Source organism: Oncorhynchus mykiss, chromosome 23 (assembly GCF_013265735.2).
Source record: "Oncorhynchus mykiss isolate Arlee chromosome 23, USDA_OmykA_1.1, whole genome shotgun sequence".
NCBI classification, from domain to species: domain Eukaryota; kingdom Metazoa; phylum Chordata; class Actinopteri; order Salmoniformes; family Salmonidae; genus Oncorhynchus; species Oncorhynchus mykiss.
Genome location: NC_048587.1, coordinates 60,395,347 through 60,411,973, shown reverse-complemented (window position 1 = coordinate 60,411,973; position 16,627 = coordinate 60,395,347). Strand labels below are relative to the sequence as shown.

General features: G+C 43.9%; 1 protein-coding gene across 9 annotated transcripts in view; it reads left to right on the top strand.

The window, feature by feature from the left end:
• The window catches only part of LOC110515674 (collagen alpha-1(XIX) chain), a 261,849-nt gene that overhangs the window by 221,321 nt on the left and 23,901 nt on the right, over positions 1 to 16,627 (top strand). For all 9 annotated transcript variants that reach the window (XM_036960934.1, XM_036960933.1, XM_036960931.1 and 6 more), the window contains 4 exons: positions 4,703 to 4,747; positions 6,194 to 6,337; positions 10,731 to 10,797; positions 14,623 to 14,760. In XM_036960934.1, coding sequence (XP_036816829.1) covers positions 4,703 to 4,747; positions 6,194 to 6,337; positions 10,731 to 10,797; positions 14,623 to 14,760 — 394 coding nt within the window. The remainder of the gene's footprint in view (positions 1 to 4,702; positions 4,748 to 6,193; positions 6,338 to 10,730; positions 10,798 to 14,622; positions 14,761 to 16,627) is intronic.

Below are 16,627 nucleotides of genomic sequence, written 5' to 3'. Positions count from 1 at the left end.
CTGTCATATAACATCACTGGTTGTGTTTTGTACTCTGTCATATAACATCACTAGTTGTGTTTTATACTCTGTCATATAACATCACTAGTTGTGTTTTGTTCTCTGTCATATGACATCACTAGTTGTGTTTTGTACTCTGTCATATAACATCACTAGTTGTGTTTTATACTCTGTCATATGACATCACTAGTTGTGTTTTGTACTCTCATATAACATCACTAGTTGTGTTTTATACTCTGTCATATAACATCACTAGTTGTGTTTTGTACTCTGTCATATGACATCACTAGTTGTGTTTTATACTCTGTCATATGACATCACTAGTTGTGTTTTGTACTCTGTCATATGACATCACTAGTTGTGTTTTGTACTCTCATATAACATCACTAGTTGTGTTTTGTAGTCTGTCATATAACATCACTAGTTGTGTTTTGTACTCTGTCATATAACATCACTAGTTGTGTTTTGTTCTCTGTCATATGACATCACTAGTTGTGTTTTGTACTCTCATATAACATCACTAGTTGTGTTTTGTACTCTCATATAACATCACTAGTTGTGTTTTGTAGTCTGTCATATAACATCACTAGTTGTGTTTTGTACTCTGTCATATGACATCACTAGTTGTGTTTTGTACTCTCATATGACATCACTAGTTGTGTTTTGTTCTCTGTCATATGACATCACTAGTTGTGTTTTGCTGAACTATAACAGTATGATTCACCATCAACTCCATTCTAATTAGCTGAACTATAACAGTATGATTCACCATCAACTCCATTCTAATTAGCTGAACTATAACAGTATGATTCACCATCAACTCCATTCTAATTAGCTGAACTATAACAGTATGATTCACCATCAACTCCATTTTAATTAGCTGAACTATAACAGTATGATTCACCATCAACTCCATTCTAATTAGTTGAACTATAACAGTATGATTCACCATCAACTCCATTCTAATTAGCTGAACTATAACAGTATGATTCACCATCAACTCCATTCTAATTAGCTGAACTATAACAGTATGATTCACCATCAACTCCATTCTAATTAGCTGAACTATAACAGTATGATTCACCATCAACTCCATTCTAATTAGCTGAACTATAACAGTATGATTCACCATCAACTCCATTCTAATTAGCTGAACTATAAATACCAACAACAGATACAGTAACTGGTCGGTACATTGGTACATCTGTCAGTCTACATCACAGAGATCTCAACAGTAACTGGTCGGTACATTGGTACATCTGTCAGTCTACATCACAGAGATCTCAACAGTAACTGGTTGGTACATTGGTACATCTGTCAGTCTACATCACAGAGATCTCAACAGTAACTGGTTGGTACATTGGTACATCTGTCAGTCTACATCACAGAGATCTCAACAGTAACTGGTTGGTACATTGGTACATCTGTCAGTCTTTATCACAGAGATCTCAACAGTAACTGGTCGGTACATTGGTACATCTGTCAGTCTACATCACAGAGATCTCAACAGTAACTGGTCGGTACATTGGTACATCTGTCAGTCTTTATCACAGAGATCTCAACAGTAACTGGTCGGTACATTGGTACATCTGTCAGTCTACATTACAGAGATCTCAACAGTAACTGGTCGGTACATTGGTACATCTGTCAGTCTTTATCACAGAGATTTCAACAGTAACTGGTCGGTACATTGGTACATCTGTCAGTCTTTATCACAGAGATCTCAACAGTAACTGGTCGGTACATTGGTACATCTGTCAGTCTTTATCACAGAGATCTCAACAGTAACTGGTCGGTACATTGGTACATCTGTCAGTCTACATCACAGAGATCTCAACAGTAACTGGTCGGTACATTGGTACATCTGTCAGTCTACATCACAGAGATCTCAACAGTAACTGGTCGGTACATTGGTACATCTGTCAGTCTTTATCACAGAGATCTCGACAGTAACTGGTCGGTACATTGGTACATCTGTCAGTCTTTATCACAGAGATTTCAACAGTAACTGGTCGGTACATTGGTACATCTGTCAGTCTTTATCACAGAGATCTCAACAGTAACTGGTCGGTACATTGGTACATCTGTCAGTCTTTATCACAGACATCTCAACAGTAACTGGTCGGTACATTGGTACATCTGTCAGTCTTTATCACAGAGATCTCAACAGTAACTGGTCGGTACATTGGTACATCTGTCAGTCTTTATCACAGAGATCTCAACAGTAACTGGTCGGTACATTGGTACATCTGTCAGTCTACATCACAGAGATCTCAACAGTAACTGGTCGGTACATTGGTACATCTGTCAGTCTACATCACAGAGATCTCAACAGTGACTGGTCGGTACATTGGTACATCTGTCAGTCTACATCACAGAGATCTCAACAGTAACTGGTCGGTACATTGGTACATCTGTCAGTCTACATCACAGAGATCTCAACAGTAACTGGTCGGTACATTGGTACATCTGTCAGTCTACATCACAGAGATCTCAACAGTAACTGGTTGGTACATTGGTACATCTGTCAGTCTTTATCACAGAGATTTCAACAGTAACTGGTCGGTACATTGGTACATCTGTCAGTCTTTATCACAGAGATCTCAACAGTAACTGGTCGGTACATTGGTACATCTGTCAGTCTACATCACAGAGATCTCAACAGTAACTGGTCGGTACATTGGTACATCTGTCAGTCTACATCACAGAGATCTCAACAGTAACTGGTCGGTACATTGGTACATCTGTCAGTCTACATCACAGAGATCTCAACAGTAACTGGTCGGTACATTGGTACATCTGTCAGTCTACATCACAGAGATCTCAACAGTGACTGGTCGGTACATTGGTACATCTGTCAGTCTACATCACAGAGATCTCAACAGTGACTGGTCGGTACATTGGTACATCTGTCAGTCTACATCACAGAGATCTCAACAGTGACTGGTCGGTACATTGGTACATCTGTCAGTCTACATCACAGAGATCTCAACAGTAACTGGTCGGTACATTGGTACATCTGTCAGTCTACATCACAGAGATCTCAACAGTGAGCGGAAGGAAGGGCCAACTTCTTATTATTTCACCCACTTCCATCAACAACATCTTGGAGCGGGAGAGAGGGGGAGAGGGGGAGAGGGGGAGAGGGAGAGGGGGAGAGGGGGAGAGGGGGAGGGAGAGAGGGAGAGAGGGAGAGAGAGAGATTTTAATGCCTTGTTGTTAGATGGTGTATCTCTTGTTCTCAATCATTTGGTGGGGCAACAGTGCCATCTAGCAGGTGAATGTGCTCCTATTCTAAACGTTCCCTAAAAACTCCTCTCACTGTACTGCAATGATCTGGCTTTGAGGTTTAATGCCAGGCCCAGAGAGCGACGATGGAAGTCGAATTCAGTGGGCACGATGATAGATGTAAGCCTCCCATCAGGCGTTGGGGAATAACATAGCAGAAATAAAAAATAGAGAGAGGGCTGCAGATGAATGTAGGCGAGGAGGAGGAGAACAGACTTCTCTGCTGCCCGTTGCTTTTAAAACCACATGATCGTGTCAGATTGCATTTTGCATGGAGACAGTAATCCTCGCAGTAAATGGATACAAAGATGTTCCCAGAGGTTATACAGTCAGTGAGATGGAGGGAGCGAGGGAGACCTGGAAAGCAAGAGAGGAGAGGAGAATGGAGGAGTGTAGTTCTGAGAGCAGTGTTGCACATAGAGCTAACGACAGGTGTTTCTCTCCTAGCGAGGGAGGGAGGGAGGGAGGGAGGGAGGGAGGGAGGGAGGGAGGGAGGGAGGGAGCGAGCGAGGGAGGGAGGGAGGGAGCGAGCGAGGGAGGGAGGGAGCAGGCAGGCAGGCAGAGTAGGAGGGAGGGAGCAGGCAGAGTAGGAGGGAGGGAGGGAGGGAGGGAGGGAGGGAGGGAGGGAGGGAGGGAGGGAGAGTAGGAGGGAGGAGGCATACAGTCCACAGAGGGAAGTGGGGCTATGTGATGCAGGGAAGCTGTGACAGACAATGTGGAAGGTGAAACACAGTCCTTGGAGAACTCCATACATCCTCAGACACAGGAACAACAGTCATCCCAGAATCATTTAAAAAGGTTGTTTTTTGATTGAGGATTTGGAATGAAAGACATCCTGTCAATCACTTCACTGCTGCCACCAAGTGTTAAGATTATAACGGGACCTGGCAGTCTAGTTATTGCAACAATAAACCTTTTTTGAATGTGAATAAGCTAAGACACAAGCGTGGGTTGGGAAATTTAAAATGATAAGCAATCATTAAATTACCCTGAGTGTGGAGGATTGGTTGATGTTGATGGGGGTGATTACAGAGCAACAGATTAGACCCACGTTGGCCTCAGTGGTTGTCTGAACAAAAGCAGTTTGCTTTTGAGTGCTAGGAGAGGAGAGGAGAGGAGAGGAGAGGAGAGGAGAGGAGAGGAGAGGAGAGGAGAGGAGAGGAGAGGAGGAATGTCAGATTTAGAGAGAGAGGGAGGAAAGGAGAGAAGACAAAGAGAGGAGTGGGTAAAGAGAGAGAAGACTAGCCTTGGGGTCATCTTCATTCCAAATATCCAATTATTTAGCAGTGCACTTTGCTCTTCTCTCTGGTCTGGAGGGACTTCTCTGTCTCTCTGCAATCAGCAGAGTATTTCAGACAGAACCTGCACTCCTCTGTCATGTGTTCATACAGTGATCTGTTTTATCTTCTTACAGGGAGCCACAGGTAGACTAGGAGACAGAGGATCCAAGGGAGAACGGGTAAGCACCTTTTATTTTGTTTCTCTGACGCTGTTTTCCATAAACACAACTCATTGTTTGTGATGGAAAAATATCACACAGAACCTAACCCAACCAAAAGGCAATGATGCATAGAAACACATGTTTTTCCCCCTGAGGTGCCTAAGTATTTGATAAAGGCATCTGAAATCCAATGCATTTTGTATGCCACCATTGTATTTCTGAAACCCCTATTTATAAAGCCCTGTCACAGTCTTCTACAGTGTAATCTGTTATAAAGCCCTGTCACAGTCTTCTACAGTGTAATCTGTTTATAAAGCCCTGTCACAGTCTTCTACAGTGTAATCTGTTTCTAAAACCCTGTCACAGTCTTCTACAGTGTAATCTGTTATAAAGCCCTGCCACAGTCTTCTACAGTGTAATCTGTTTATAAAGCCCTGTCACAGTCTTCTACAGTGTAATCTGATTATAAAGCCCTCTCACAGTCTTCTACAGTGTAATCTGTTTATAAAGCCCTCTCACAGTCTTCTACAGTGTAATCTGTTTATAAAGCCCTCTCACAGTCTTCTACAGTGTAATCTGTTTATAAAGCCATGCCACAGTCTTCTACAGTGTAATCTGTTTATATAGCCCTCTCACAGTCTTCTACAGTGTAATCTGTTTATAAAGCCATGCCACAGTCTTCTATAGTGTAATCTGTTTATAAAGCCCTGTCACAGTCTTCTACAGTGTAATCTGTTTCTAAAACCCTGTCACAGTCTTCTACAGTGTAATCTGTTATAAAGCCCTGTCACAGTCTTCTACAGTGTAATCTGTTTATAAAGCCCTGTCACAGTCTTCTACAGTGTAATCTGTTTATAAAGCCCTGTCACAGTCTTCTACAGTGTAATCTGTTTCTAAATGCTAGTAATGGCGGTTTGTAGGAGAGCTAAGATACATGGTGACAGAATTGGCCACAGACCCTGGGGATGTGTATCTGAGTGGGCTCAATCAGGGTAATGGCTGGATGAGGACTGATTGTGTAATGCCGAGGCGTTGGTAGCGACAGTATCAGCCCAAAGCCAGAGTGGCCTTATGCCAATGCTCTATCAGAATGCCTCCGGTACAGTCTGGAGTGGGACTGACAACAATCCCCTCACCCTTTTATTTAACCAGGCAAGTCAATGAAGAATATTTTCTTATTTACAATGATGGCCCAGTTAAATAAAGTGATTGTAGATCTGAATGGGAAACCGGAGGGTGTACTGTAAACCACATGGCGGGAGCTCACCAGCCAGCTAGATTTAACCATTATACAGATTGGTATATTGAAATATATATGTATTGTTTTATACTGTCAGGTATTACTGCACTGTTGGAACTAGGAACACAAGCATTTCACTACACCCTTCGATAACATCTGCTAAACATGTGTACATGACCAATACAAATTTGATTTGATTGTTCTTTACTGATCTCCTACTGCAGGGGGACCCAGGGATACCTGGAGCGAGGGGAGTCCAAGGAGAGAGGGGAAGGACAGGAGACCCAGGAATAGTGGGACCTATCGGGCCCCAAGGCCACCGAGGGGACCCTGGTCCCCCAGGTCCCATAGCATCACCAAGCCCTCTGGTATGTTGGTTATATCTCCTCCAAACACACCAAGCCCTCTGGTACGTTGGTTATATCTCCTCCAAACACACCAAGCCCTCTGGTATGTTGGTTATATCTCCTCCAAACACACCAAGCCCTCTGGTATGTTGGTTATATCTCCTCCAAACACACCAAGCCCTCTGGTATGTTGGTTATATCTCCCCCAAACACACCATGCCCTCTGGTACGTTGGTTATATCTCCCCCAAACACACCAAGCCCTCTGGTACGTTGGTTATATCTCCCCCAAACACACCAAGCCCTCTGGTATGTTGGTTATATCTCCCCCAAACACACCAAGCTTTCTGGTATGTTGGTTATATCTCCTCCAAACACACCAAGCCCTCTGGTATGTTGGTTATATCTCCCCCAAACACACCAAGCCCTCTGGTACGTTGGTTATATCTCCCCCAAACACACCAAGCCCTCTGGTATGTTGGTTATATCTCCTCCAAACACACCAAGCTTTCTGGTATGTTGGTTATATCTCCTCCAAACACACCAAGCCCTCTGGTATGTTGGTTATATCTCCCCCAAACACACCATGCCCTCTGGTACGTTGGTTATATCTCCCCCAAACACACCAAGCCCTCTGGTACGTTGGTTATATCTCCCCCAAACACACCATGCCCTCTGGTACGTTGGTTATATCTCCCCCAAACACACCAAGCCCTCTGGTATGTTGGTTATATCTCCTCCAAACACACCAAGCCCTCTGGTACGTTGGTTATATCTCCCCCAAACACACCAAGCCCTCTGGTACGTTGGTTATATCTCCCCCAAACACACCAAGCCCTCTGGTACGTTGGTTATATCTCCCCCAAACACACCAAGCCCTCTGGTATGTTGGTTATATCTCCTCCAAACACACCAAGCTTTCTGGTATGTTGGTTATATCTCCTCCAAACACACCAAGCCCTCTGGTATGTTGGTTATATCTCCCCCAAACACACCAAGCCCTCTGGTACGCTGGTTATATCTCCTCCAAACACACCAAGCCCTCTGGTACGTTGGTTATATCTCCCCCAAACACACCAAGCCCTCTGGTATGTTGGTTATATCTCCTCCAAACACACCAAGCCCTCTGGTATGTTGGTTATATCTCTTTCAAACACACCAAGCCCTCTGGTATGTTGGTTATATCTCCTCCAAACACACCAAGCCCTCTGGTATGTTGGTTATATCTCCTCCAAACACACCAAGCCCTCTGGTATGTTGGTTATATCTCCTCCAAACACACCAAGCCCTCTGGTATGTTGGTTATATCTCCTCCAAACACACCAAGCCCTCTGGTATGTTGGTTATATCTCCTCCAAACACACCAAGCCCTCTGGTATGTTGGTTATATCTCCTCCAAACACACCAAGCCCTCTGGTATGCTGGTTATATCTCCTCCAAACACACCAAGCCCTCTGGTATGTTGGTTATATCTCCCCCAAACACACCAAGCCCTCTGGTATGTTGGTTATATCTCCTCCAAACACACCAAGCCCTCTGGTACGCTGGTTATATCTCCCCCAAACACACCAAGCCCTCTGGTATGTTGGTTATATCTCCTCCAAACACACCAAGCCCTCTGGTACGCTGGTTATATCTCCCCCAAACACACCAAGCCCTCTGGTACGTTGTTATATCTCCTCCAAACTGGCCAAGTGTAGCCAAACTCCCATCTTGAATGATGTTGAATAAATGTGTTATCAGGTTTGTTGTGAATGATCCTGTAACACTCATGACCTGTTTTTTAAAGGTGTTGTGAATGATCCTGTCATAAAGGTGTCATGACCTGTTTTATAAAGGTGTTGTGAATGTCTTATGTACTCCCCTTCAAGGTATGTTTTACAGAGATCTCCCGACACTCATAGAGATCTCCCAACAGAGATCTCCCAACACTCATAGAGATCTCCCAACAGAGATCTCCCAACACTCATAGAGATCTCCCAACACTCATAGAGATCTCCCAACACTCATAGAGATCTCCCAACAGAGATCTCCCAACACTCATAGAGATCTCCCAACACTCATAGAGATCTCCCAACAGAGATCTCCCAACATTCATAGTTCAACCATAAACCCATAGAAATTCATGCTCCACATTTTTGTGTGTTTGTCTATACCCGCCCATAAAATCAAAGACTATCCTCAGTCACACATAATTATAGAATCTAAACATCCTCCTTTCTTTAGTGGTCTAAGTAATTAGCGTATATCTCTCTTTCTCTGTAAATGAATGCAGTACTGCAGTAGCATAGAGTTGTGTGGAGCTGTGTGGAGCAACATATGACACAGCAGATAACAGATAGGCATAATGAAGCCAGCTAGGTTGTTTCTGCTCCTCACCTCCCACTCCTGATCAGCTCAACCCACAGGGGAGAGAGGGAAGGAGAGAAGGGCTAGAGAGAGAGGGGCGGAGAGAGCGAGAGAAGGAGAGAGGGCTAGAGGGAGCGAGAGAAGGAGAGACGGCTAGAGAGAGAGGGAAGGAGAGAGGGAAAGAGAGAGAGGGAAGGAGAGAGGGAAAGAGAGAGAGGGAAGGAGAGAGGGAAAGAGAGAGAGAGGGAAGAAGAGAGGGCTAGAGAGAGGGAAAGAGAGAGAGTGAAGGAGAGAGGGAAAGAGAGATGGAAGAAATGAGAGAGATGGAAGAAAGGAGAGAGATGGAATAAATGAGAGAGATGGAGGAAAGGAGAGAGATGGAGGAAAGGAGAGAGATGGAGGAAATGAGAGAGAGGGAGGAAAGGAGAGAGAGGGAGGAAAGAAGAGAGAGGGAGGAAAGGAGAGAGAATGAGGAAAGGAGAGAGAGCGAGGAAAGGAGAGAGGAATAGAGAGAAGGAGAGAGATGGAGAGAGCGTGGGAGTGACGAGAGAGAGAAGGAGAGAGAGAGCGTGGGAGTGAGGAGAGAGAGGAGAGAGTGTGGGAGTGAGGAGAGAGAGAAGGAGAGAGTGTGGGAGTGAGGAGAGAGAGAAGGAGAGAGTGTGGGAGAGAGGAGAGAGAGAAGGAGAGAGTGTGGGAGTGAGGAGAGAGCTGGAGAGGATGGAAAAACACCTCTGTGTGTCACAGCTATTCTACACGCAGCATGTAGAGGTTTACATAACACAACAGAGATGAATGCCAAGAAAACAAGTACTAAAGGGTTACCCTCCTATATCTTTCTCTCATAGAACAGAACAGTGACCCTATTAAACACAAAAGTACATTGGCAACTCATCCCGTGGTATTCAGCACTGCCAAAATACAAGTACCCTGTTTATATACCAGTCGCAATAGAACACGATACTATTTGAGTGATCAATATCGATGTTTGAAAATGGCCCTGAATATTGTTACTTTAACACCTTTATAAAGTTCCTCGGGTTTGGTTTCATCCTCTCCTCTACCTATCAAGACACAGACAATACGAAGAACCTTTTAGAAAATGGTCCACAGATGATCACAGTTCATTGTAACAGTATATGAGGTTTAAGCTCTGATTGCAAAGGTGTTTCAAACACACAAGTCCCTGTTTTTCTCCCTGGGTTTTATTTTAGTTGTTCATACTACTGGGTGTTTAGTGGAGCCTCACACTCATGAATCTCATTCCTTTATCCGTACCACAATCTGGAGTCCACCAGAAATACAGTATTATAATGCATTTCTCAGTCGTTTCCTTGGGCAGTCAGAAGAATATGGAACTCTGAAAGAGCATTTCCACAGCTAGGATTTCCATTCCATTCTGTTGCCAATGTCCTCCTCTACAATTCAAGGCTCTCTTCACACAAACATTCTGAGCAAACAGCAATCTTACTTTGAGCCTGAGAAAGATGGCAGGGAAACAGGGAAACAGGGAAACAGGGAGAGAGGAGTTGATTATTATGCCATGAAGCATTGCATCTCTTTATCTCTGAAGACACTGCAATTTTATAACACGCTGAATAAAACATGAACTACTGCTGTCTCGCTAATTACATTTTATTAATCTGTTAAAGATGTTTTGGTTAAGTTTGTGTTATTCTGTTTCTGTTTCTCTCTCTTATGACTGTCTGTCTGTATATCTCTCTCTTTCACTCTCTGTCTCTCTCTCTCTTTCACTCTCTGTCTGTATATCTCTCTCTTTCACTCTCTCTTTCACTCTCTCTGTCTCTCTCTCTCTCTCTGTCTCTCTCTCTTTCACTCTCTCTTTCACTCTCTCTCTTTCACTCTCTCTTTCACTCTCTCTTTCTCTCTCTCTCTGTCTCTCTCTCTGTCTCTCTCTCTCTCTCTCTTTCTCTCTCTCTCTCTCTCTCTCTCTCTCTCTCTTTCACTCTCTCTCTCTCTCTCTCTCTCTCTCTCTGTCTCTCTCTCTCTCTGTCTCTCTCTCTCTCTCTCTCTCTCTCTCTCTCTCTCTCTCTCTCTCTCTCACACAGAATGATGCCAATTCCATGGAGGAAATTAAAATGTTTATCCGGAGTGAAGTATTGCGGTTGTTTGAAGGTACAGCTGTTACGTCTGAATCCTAACTTGTTGTCGACCCAATTTATCCTTCAGGGGGTCCCTTTGTTTTCTCCTCACTCTTTTAAGGATTTCAGGATTTCTAAATCGGGGGGGAAATCTAAATTGGATATTGTTGCCTTAGTTCTTCAGGAAGTAAAAGAGTCCCAAGTAAACTAATAGTTGATGCTGGGTGAAGGTATTTTATTGTTCTGTCACTGTGTTGTGATATTGAATGGCAGAGTGGTATGCAAGCCTCGGTTTAGTACATATCCTAACTAACTAATGAGCTACTGTATCACCTATTCTACCGTTTTCTGTTTTCTGATACAGAATTTCAATTTGAGAGCTTGGGCCTGTAAGGTTCTGTCTGAGTTATGGACATATCGTTGTTCTGTTCAATGTTTTCTACCTATATAGTAGTCTAAATAGCCCAATTCATGTTGTTAAATTCAAAATAATAAAATATACAAATTGCTGACACCATTCAAACCAATGAGGGTTTGGAACTTTAAAGCCAATTATCTCGGAATCATCTTTTTGCAGATAGAACCTTATAGTCACAGGCTCTTGAATTGTCTATCACTTGCAGAGAGTGTTGGTATATTATCAAATCAAATCAAATGTTATTAGTCACATGCGCCGAATACAACAGGTGTAGACGTTACAGTGAAATGCTTATTTTACCAACAATGCTGTTTTAAAAAATATGGATAAGAATAAGAAATAAAAGTAACAAGTAATTAAAGAGCATCAGTAAAAAAAACAACAGCGAGAATATATTCAGGGGGGTACTGGTACAGAGTCAACGTGGAGAATATATTCAGGGGGGTACTGGTACAGAGTCAACGTGGAGAATATATTCAGGGGGGTACTGGTACAGAGTCAACGTGGAGAATATATTCAGGGGGGTACTGGTACAGAGTCGATGACAAGGGGCACCGATTAGTTAAAGTAATATATACATGAAGGTAGAGTTATTAAAGTTGGGAGTAGAAGCTGTTTAGAAGCCTCTTGGATCCAGACTTGGCCCTCCAGTACCGCTTGCCGTGCGGTAGCAGAGAGAACAGTCTATGAATAGGGTGGCTGGAGTCTTTGACAATTGTTAGGGCCTTCCTCTGAAATCACCTGGTATAGAGGTCCTGGATGTCAGGAAGCTTGGCCCAAGTGATGTACTGGGCCGTTCGCACCAACCTCTGAAGTGCCTTGCAGTCGGAGGCCGAGCAGTTGCCATACCAGGCAGTGATGCAACCATGCTCTCAATGGTGCAGCTGTATAACCTTTTGAGCATCTGAGAACCCATGCCAAATCTTTTCAGTCTCCTGAGGGGGAATAGGTTTTTTCGTGCCCTCTTTACGACTGTCTTGGTGTGCTTGGACCATGTTAGTTTGTTGGTGATGTGGACACTAAGGAACTTGAATCTCTCAACCTGCTCCACTGCAGCCCCATCGATGAGAATGGGGGCATGCTCGGTCCTCTTTTTCCTGTAGTCCACAATCATCTCCTTAGTCTTGATCACGTTGAGGGAGAGGTTGTTGTCCTGGCACCACACGGCCAGGTCTCTGACCTCCTCCCTATAGGCTGTCTCATCGTTGTCGGTGATCAGGCCTACCATTGTTGTGTCATCGGCAAACTTAATGATGGTGTTGGAGCTGTGCCTGGCCGTGCAGTCATGAGTGAACAGGGAGTGCAGGAGGGGATGAGCACCCACCCCTGAGGGTCCCCTTTGTTGAGGATCAGCGTGGCGGCTGTGTCGTTACCTATGCTTCCCACCTGGGGCCAGCCCGTCAGGAAGTCCAGGATCCAGTTGCAGAGGGAGGTGTTTAGTCCCAGGGTCCTTAGCTTATTGATGAGCTTTGAGGGCACTATGGTGTTGAACGCTGAGCTGTAGTCAATGAATAGCATTCTCACATAGGTGTTATTTTTGTCCAGGTGGGAAAGGACAGTGTGGAGTGCAATAGAGATTGCATCATCTGTGGATCTGTTTGGGCGGTATGCAAATTGGAGTGGGTTTAGGATTTCTGGGATAATGGTGTTGATGTGAGCCATGACCAGCCTTTCAAAGCACTTCATGGCTACAGATGTGAGTGCTACGGGTCGGTAGTCATTTAGGCAGGTTACCATAGTGTTCTTGGGCACGGGGACTATGGTGGTGTGCTTAAAACATGTTGGTATTACAGACTCGGACAGGGAGAGGTTGAAAATGTCTGTGAAGACCACTTGCCAGTTGGTCAGTGCATGCTCACAGTACACGTCCTGGTAATCTGTCTGGCCCCACGGCCTTGTGAATGTTGACCTGTTTAAAGGTCTTACACACATCGGCTGCAGAGAGCGTGATCACACAGTCTTCCAGAACAGCTGGTGCTCTCATGCATGTTTCAGTGTTATTTGCCTCGAAGCGAGCATAGAAGTAGTTTAGCTTGTCTGGTAGGCTCATGTCACTGGGCAACTCTCGGCTGTGCTTCACTTTGTAATCTGTAATGGTTTGCAAGCCCTGCCTCATCCGACGAGCATCAGAGCCGGTGTAGTACAATTTGATCTTTGTCCTGTGTTGATGCTTTGCTTGTTTGATGGTTCGTCGGAGGGCATAGCGGAATTTCTTATGAGCTTCCAGGTTAGAGTCCCGCTCCTTGAAAGTGGCAGCTCTAGCCTTTAGCTCAGTGCGGATGTTGCCTGTAATCCATGGCTTCTGGTTGGGGTATGTACGTACGGTCACTGTGGGGGACGTCGTCGTCGATGCACTTATTGATGAAGCCAATGACTGATGTGGTGTTCTCCTCAATTTCCTCAGAGGAATCCCAGAACAGGAATCAGGAATCAGGAGGATAGAATAATGGTCAGATTTACCAAATGGAGGGCGATGGAGAGATTTTTATGCGTCTCTGTGTGTGGAGTAAAGGTGGTCTAGAGTTAGTGTTTTCCTCTGGTTGTACATTTAACATGCTGATCTAAATGTTTGAAAACTGATTCAAGTTTCCCTGCGTTAAAGTCATCGGAAATTAGGAGCACTGGGTGAGCGTTTTCTTGTTTGCTTATGGCGTAATACAGTGCCAGCCTCAGTCTGTGGTGGTATAGTATGTAAACAGCTACAACAAATACACATGAAAACTCTCTAAGTAGATAGTGTGGTCTACAGCTTATCATGAGATACACTACCTCAGGTGAGCAATAGCTCCAGACTTCCTTAGATATCAGCACCAGCTGTTATTTATAACCAGCCAACTGTATGTTGATAGTGTCGTCTTTCAGCCACGGCTCCGTGAAGCATAAGATATTACAGTTTTGAATGTCCCTTTGGTAGTTTAATCTTCCGCGTAGGTCATCTATTTTATTCTCCAAAGATTTCACGTTTGCTAGCAGAATGGAAGGAAGTGGAGGTTTATTTCGATTGCCTACGAATTCTCAGAAGGCAACCCGCCCTCTGGCCCCTTTTTCTCGGCCTTTTCTTCACGCAAATCACAGGGATCTGGGCCTGTTCCTGAGAAGCAGTATATCGTTCGTAGATTCTGCCAGTCAGTGGTGAGTAATCACGGTCCTGATGTCCAGAAGTTATTTTTCGGTCGTAAGAGACGGTAGCGGCAATGTAAAAAATAAGTAAAAAAATAAGTTACAAACAACGCAAATAAACTAACAAAAAAACACAATCGGTTGAGGACACATAAAACGCCAGCCTTCTTCCCCGGCAACATTGTTACAATGATACAGAATGTGAATTGTCTATCACTTGCAGAGAGTGTTGGTATTATTATAATACAGAATGTGAATTGTCTATCACTTGCAGACATTGTTGGTATTATTGTAATACATAATTTTTATGTCACTCGCCAGAGAGACTATCAAGCCATGCCATGCAGAAGACGCCGGCGGCCATTTTAGCGGCGCAGGTTCGACAGGGTTCTCCCGGTCCCCCTGGCAACGACGGATCCCCAGGGCCTCCAGGGGAAGAAGGCCCCCCCGGCCCTCAAGGTAAGAACCACAGGCTGCTAAAACCACTGGAGACATAAAGTAATGCTCCTCCACACTCTGTATCACACCAGAATAATAGATCTACATCTGAATAGAATATAAGAAAATAAGTTGTGTTCTACTCTACTCTACTCTACTCTACTCTACTCTACTCTACTCTACTCTACTCTACTCTACTCTACTCTACTCTACTCTACTCTTGTTTTCTCTTCTCTTTTATACCCTTCTCTTCAATTGTCATCTCTTCTGCTCTACCCTAATCTGCTCTGCTCTACTCTGCTCTACTCTACTGTGCTCTACTCTACTGTGCTCTACTCGGTTCTACTCTATTCTGTTATATTCTACTCTATTCTGTTCAATTCTACTCTATTCTGTTCTATTCTACTCTATTCTGTTCAATTCTACTCCATTCTGCTCTATTCTATTCTACTCTACTCTTCTATTCTACTCTACTCTACTCTTCTATTCTATTCTACTCTATTCTTCTATTCTATTCTATTCTACTCTTCTATTCTATTCTATTCTACTCTATTCTTCTTTTCTCTTCTTGTTTTCTTTTATACTACTCTTCTATTTTCATCTAATCTGCTCTGCTCTATTCTACTCTACTCTGCTCTATTCTACTCTACTCTGCTCTGCTCTGCTCTGCTCTGCTCTATTCTACTCTACTCTACTCTACTCTGCTCTGCTCTAATCTACTGTGCTCTACTCTACTCTATTCTACTCTATTCTATTCTACTCCACTCTACTCCACTCTCCACTCCTATTCTCTCCTCTCCTCCTCTCCACTCATCTCTACCACCTCTCTCTACTCCTCTCCACTTCTCTCCACCCCTCTCCTCTCCTCTCTTCTCCACTCCACTCCTATTTTCTCCTCTCCACTCCTCTCTACCACACCTCTCCTCTCCACTCCTCTCCTATCCACTTCCCTCCACTCCACTTCACTCCTCTCTACCACCTCTCCACTCCTCTCCTATCCACTTCCCCCCACTCCTCTCCTCTCCACTCCACTTCACTCCACTTCCCTCCACTCCACTCCTCTCTACCACCTCTCTACTCCTCTCCTATCCACTTCCCCCCACTCCACTTCACTCCTCTCCACTCCTCTCTACTCTGACCACATCTGCTACACTATAACCTGACCTGAAGTAATACATCACAGCCTTTAATACAGCTCAAAGCTACTTTTTGAATGAAGTTGTGTGCAGGTGTATTCATGGGTTATTACTGAGTTTGGTGGTGTACTTTAGCTCACCTGAGTACCTGCCTTCAAGCCAGTAGCAGGGGAGCTCAGGTCACTGAGTTGAAACAAAAAGGATCTTACAATCTAAATAGAATAAACAATGTAGCTTCCAATATCCAAAGGCCCTGTAGTTCTGTGTTGTGATGGAGACAGAAGGGAGAGAAAAGTACTACTCTTTTAGGGAAGATGTGTTGCTGAAACAAGAGAGTGAAATAAAAGTACTACTCTTTTAGAAAAAATGTGTTGCTGAAACAAGAGAGTGAAATAAAAGTACTACTCTTTTAGGAAAGATGTGTTGCTGAAACAAGAGAGTGAAATAAAAGTACTACTCTTTTAGAAAAAATGTGTTGCTGAAACAAGAGAGTTAAATAAAAGTACTACTCTTTTAGGAAAGATGTGTTGCTGAAACAAGAGCGTGAGGAGAATTGGAAAATATGTTTGCTTTCTTTCAGAGGTTGTTTGTGTGAACGTCTGGGGGATTCAATGAAAGTGAATGGACACTACTGTGTTGTAAGGATTCGTAGGTATTTCTCTCCTGCTAGCCAGATATATCAATACAGACTGAAGGGATGAGATGGAGAGAAGGGGGTAAGGAAAGGAGGAGTGTGGTGCTGTTGGTGAACA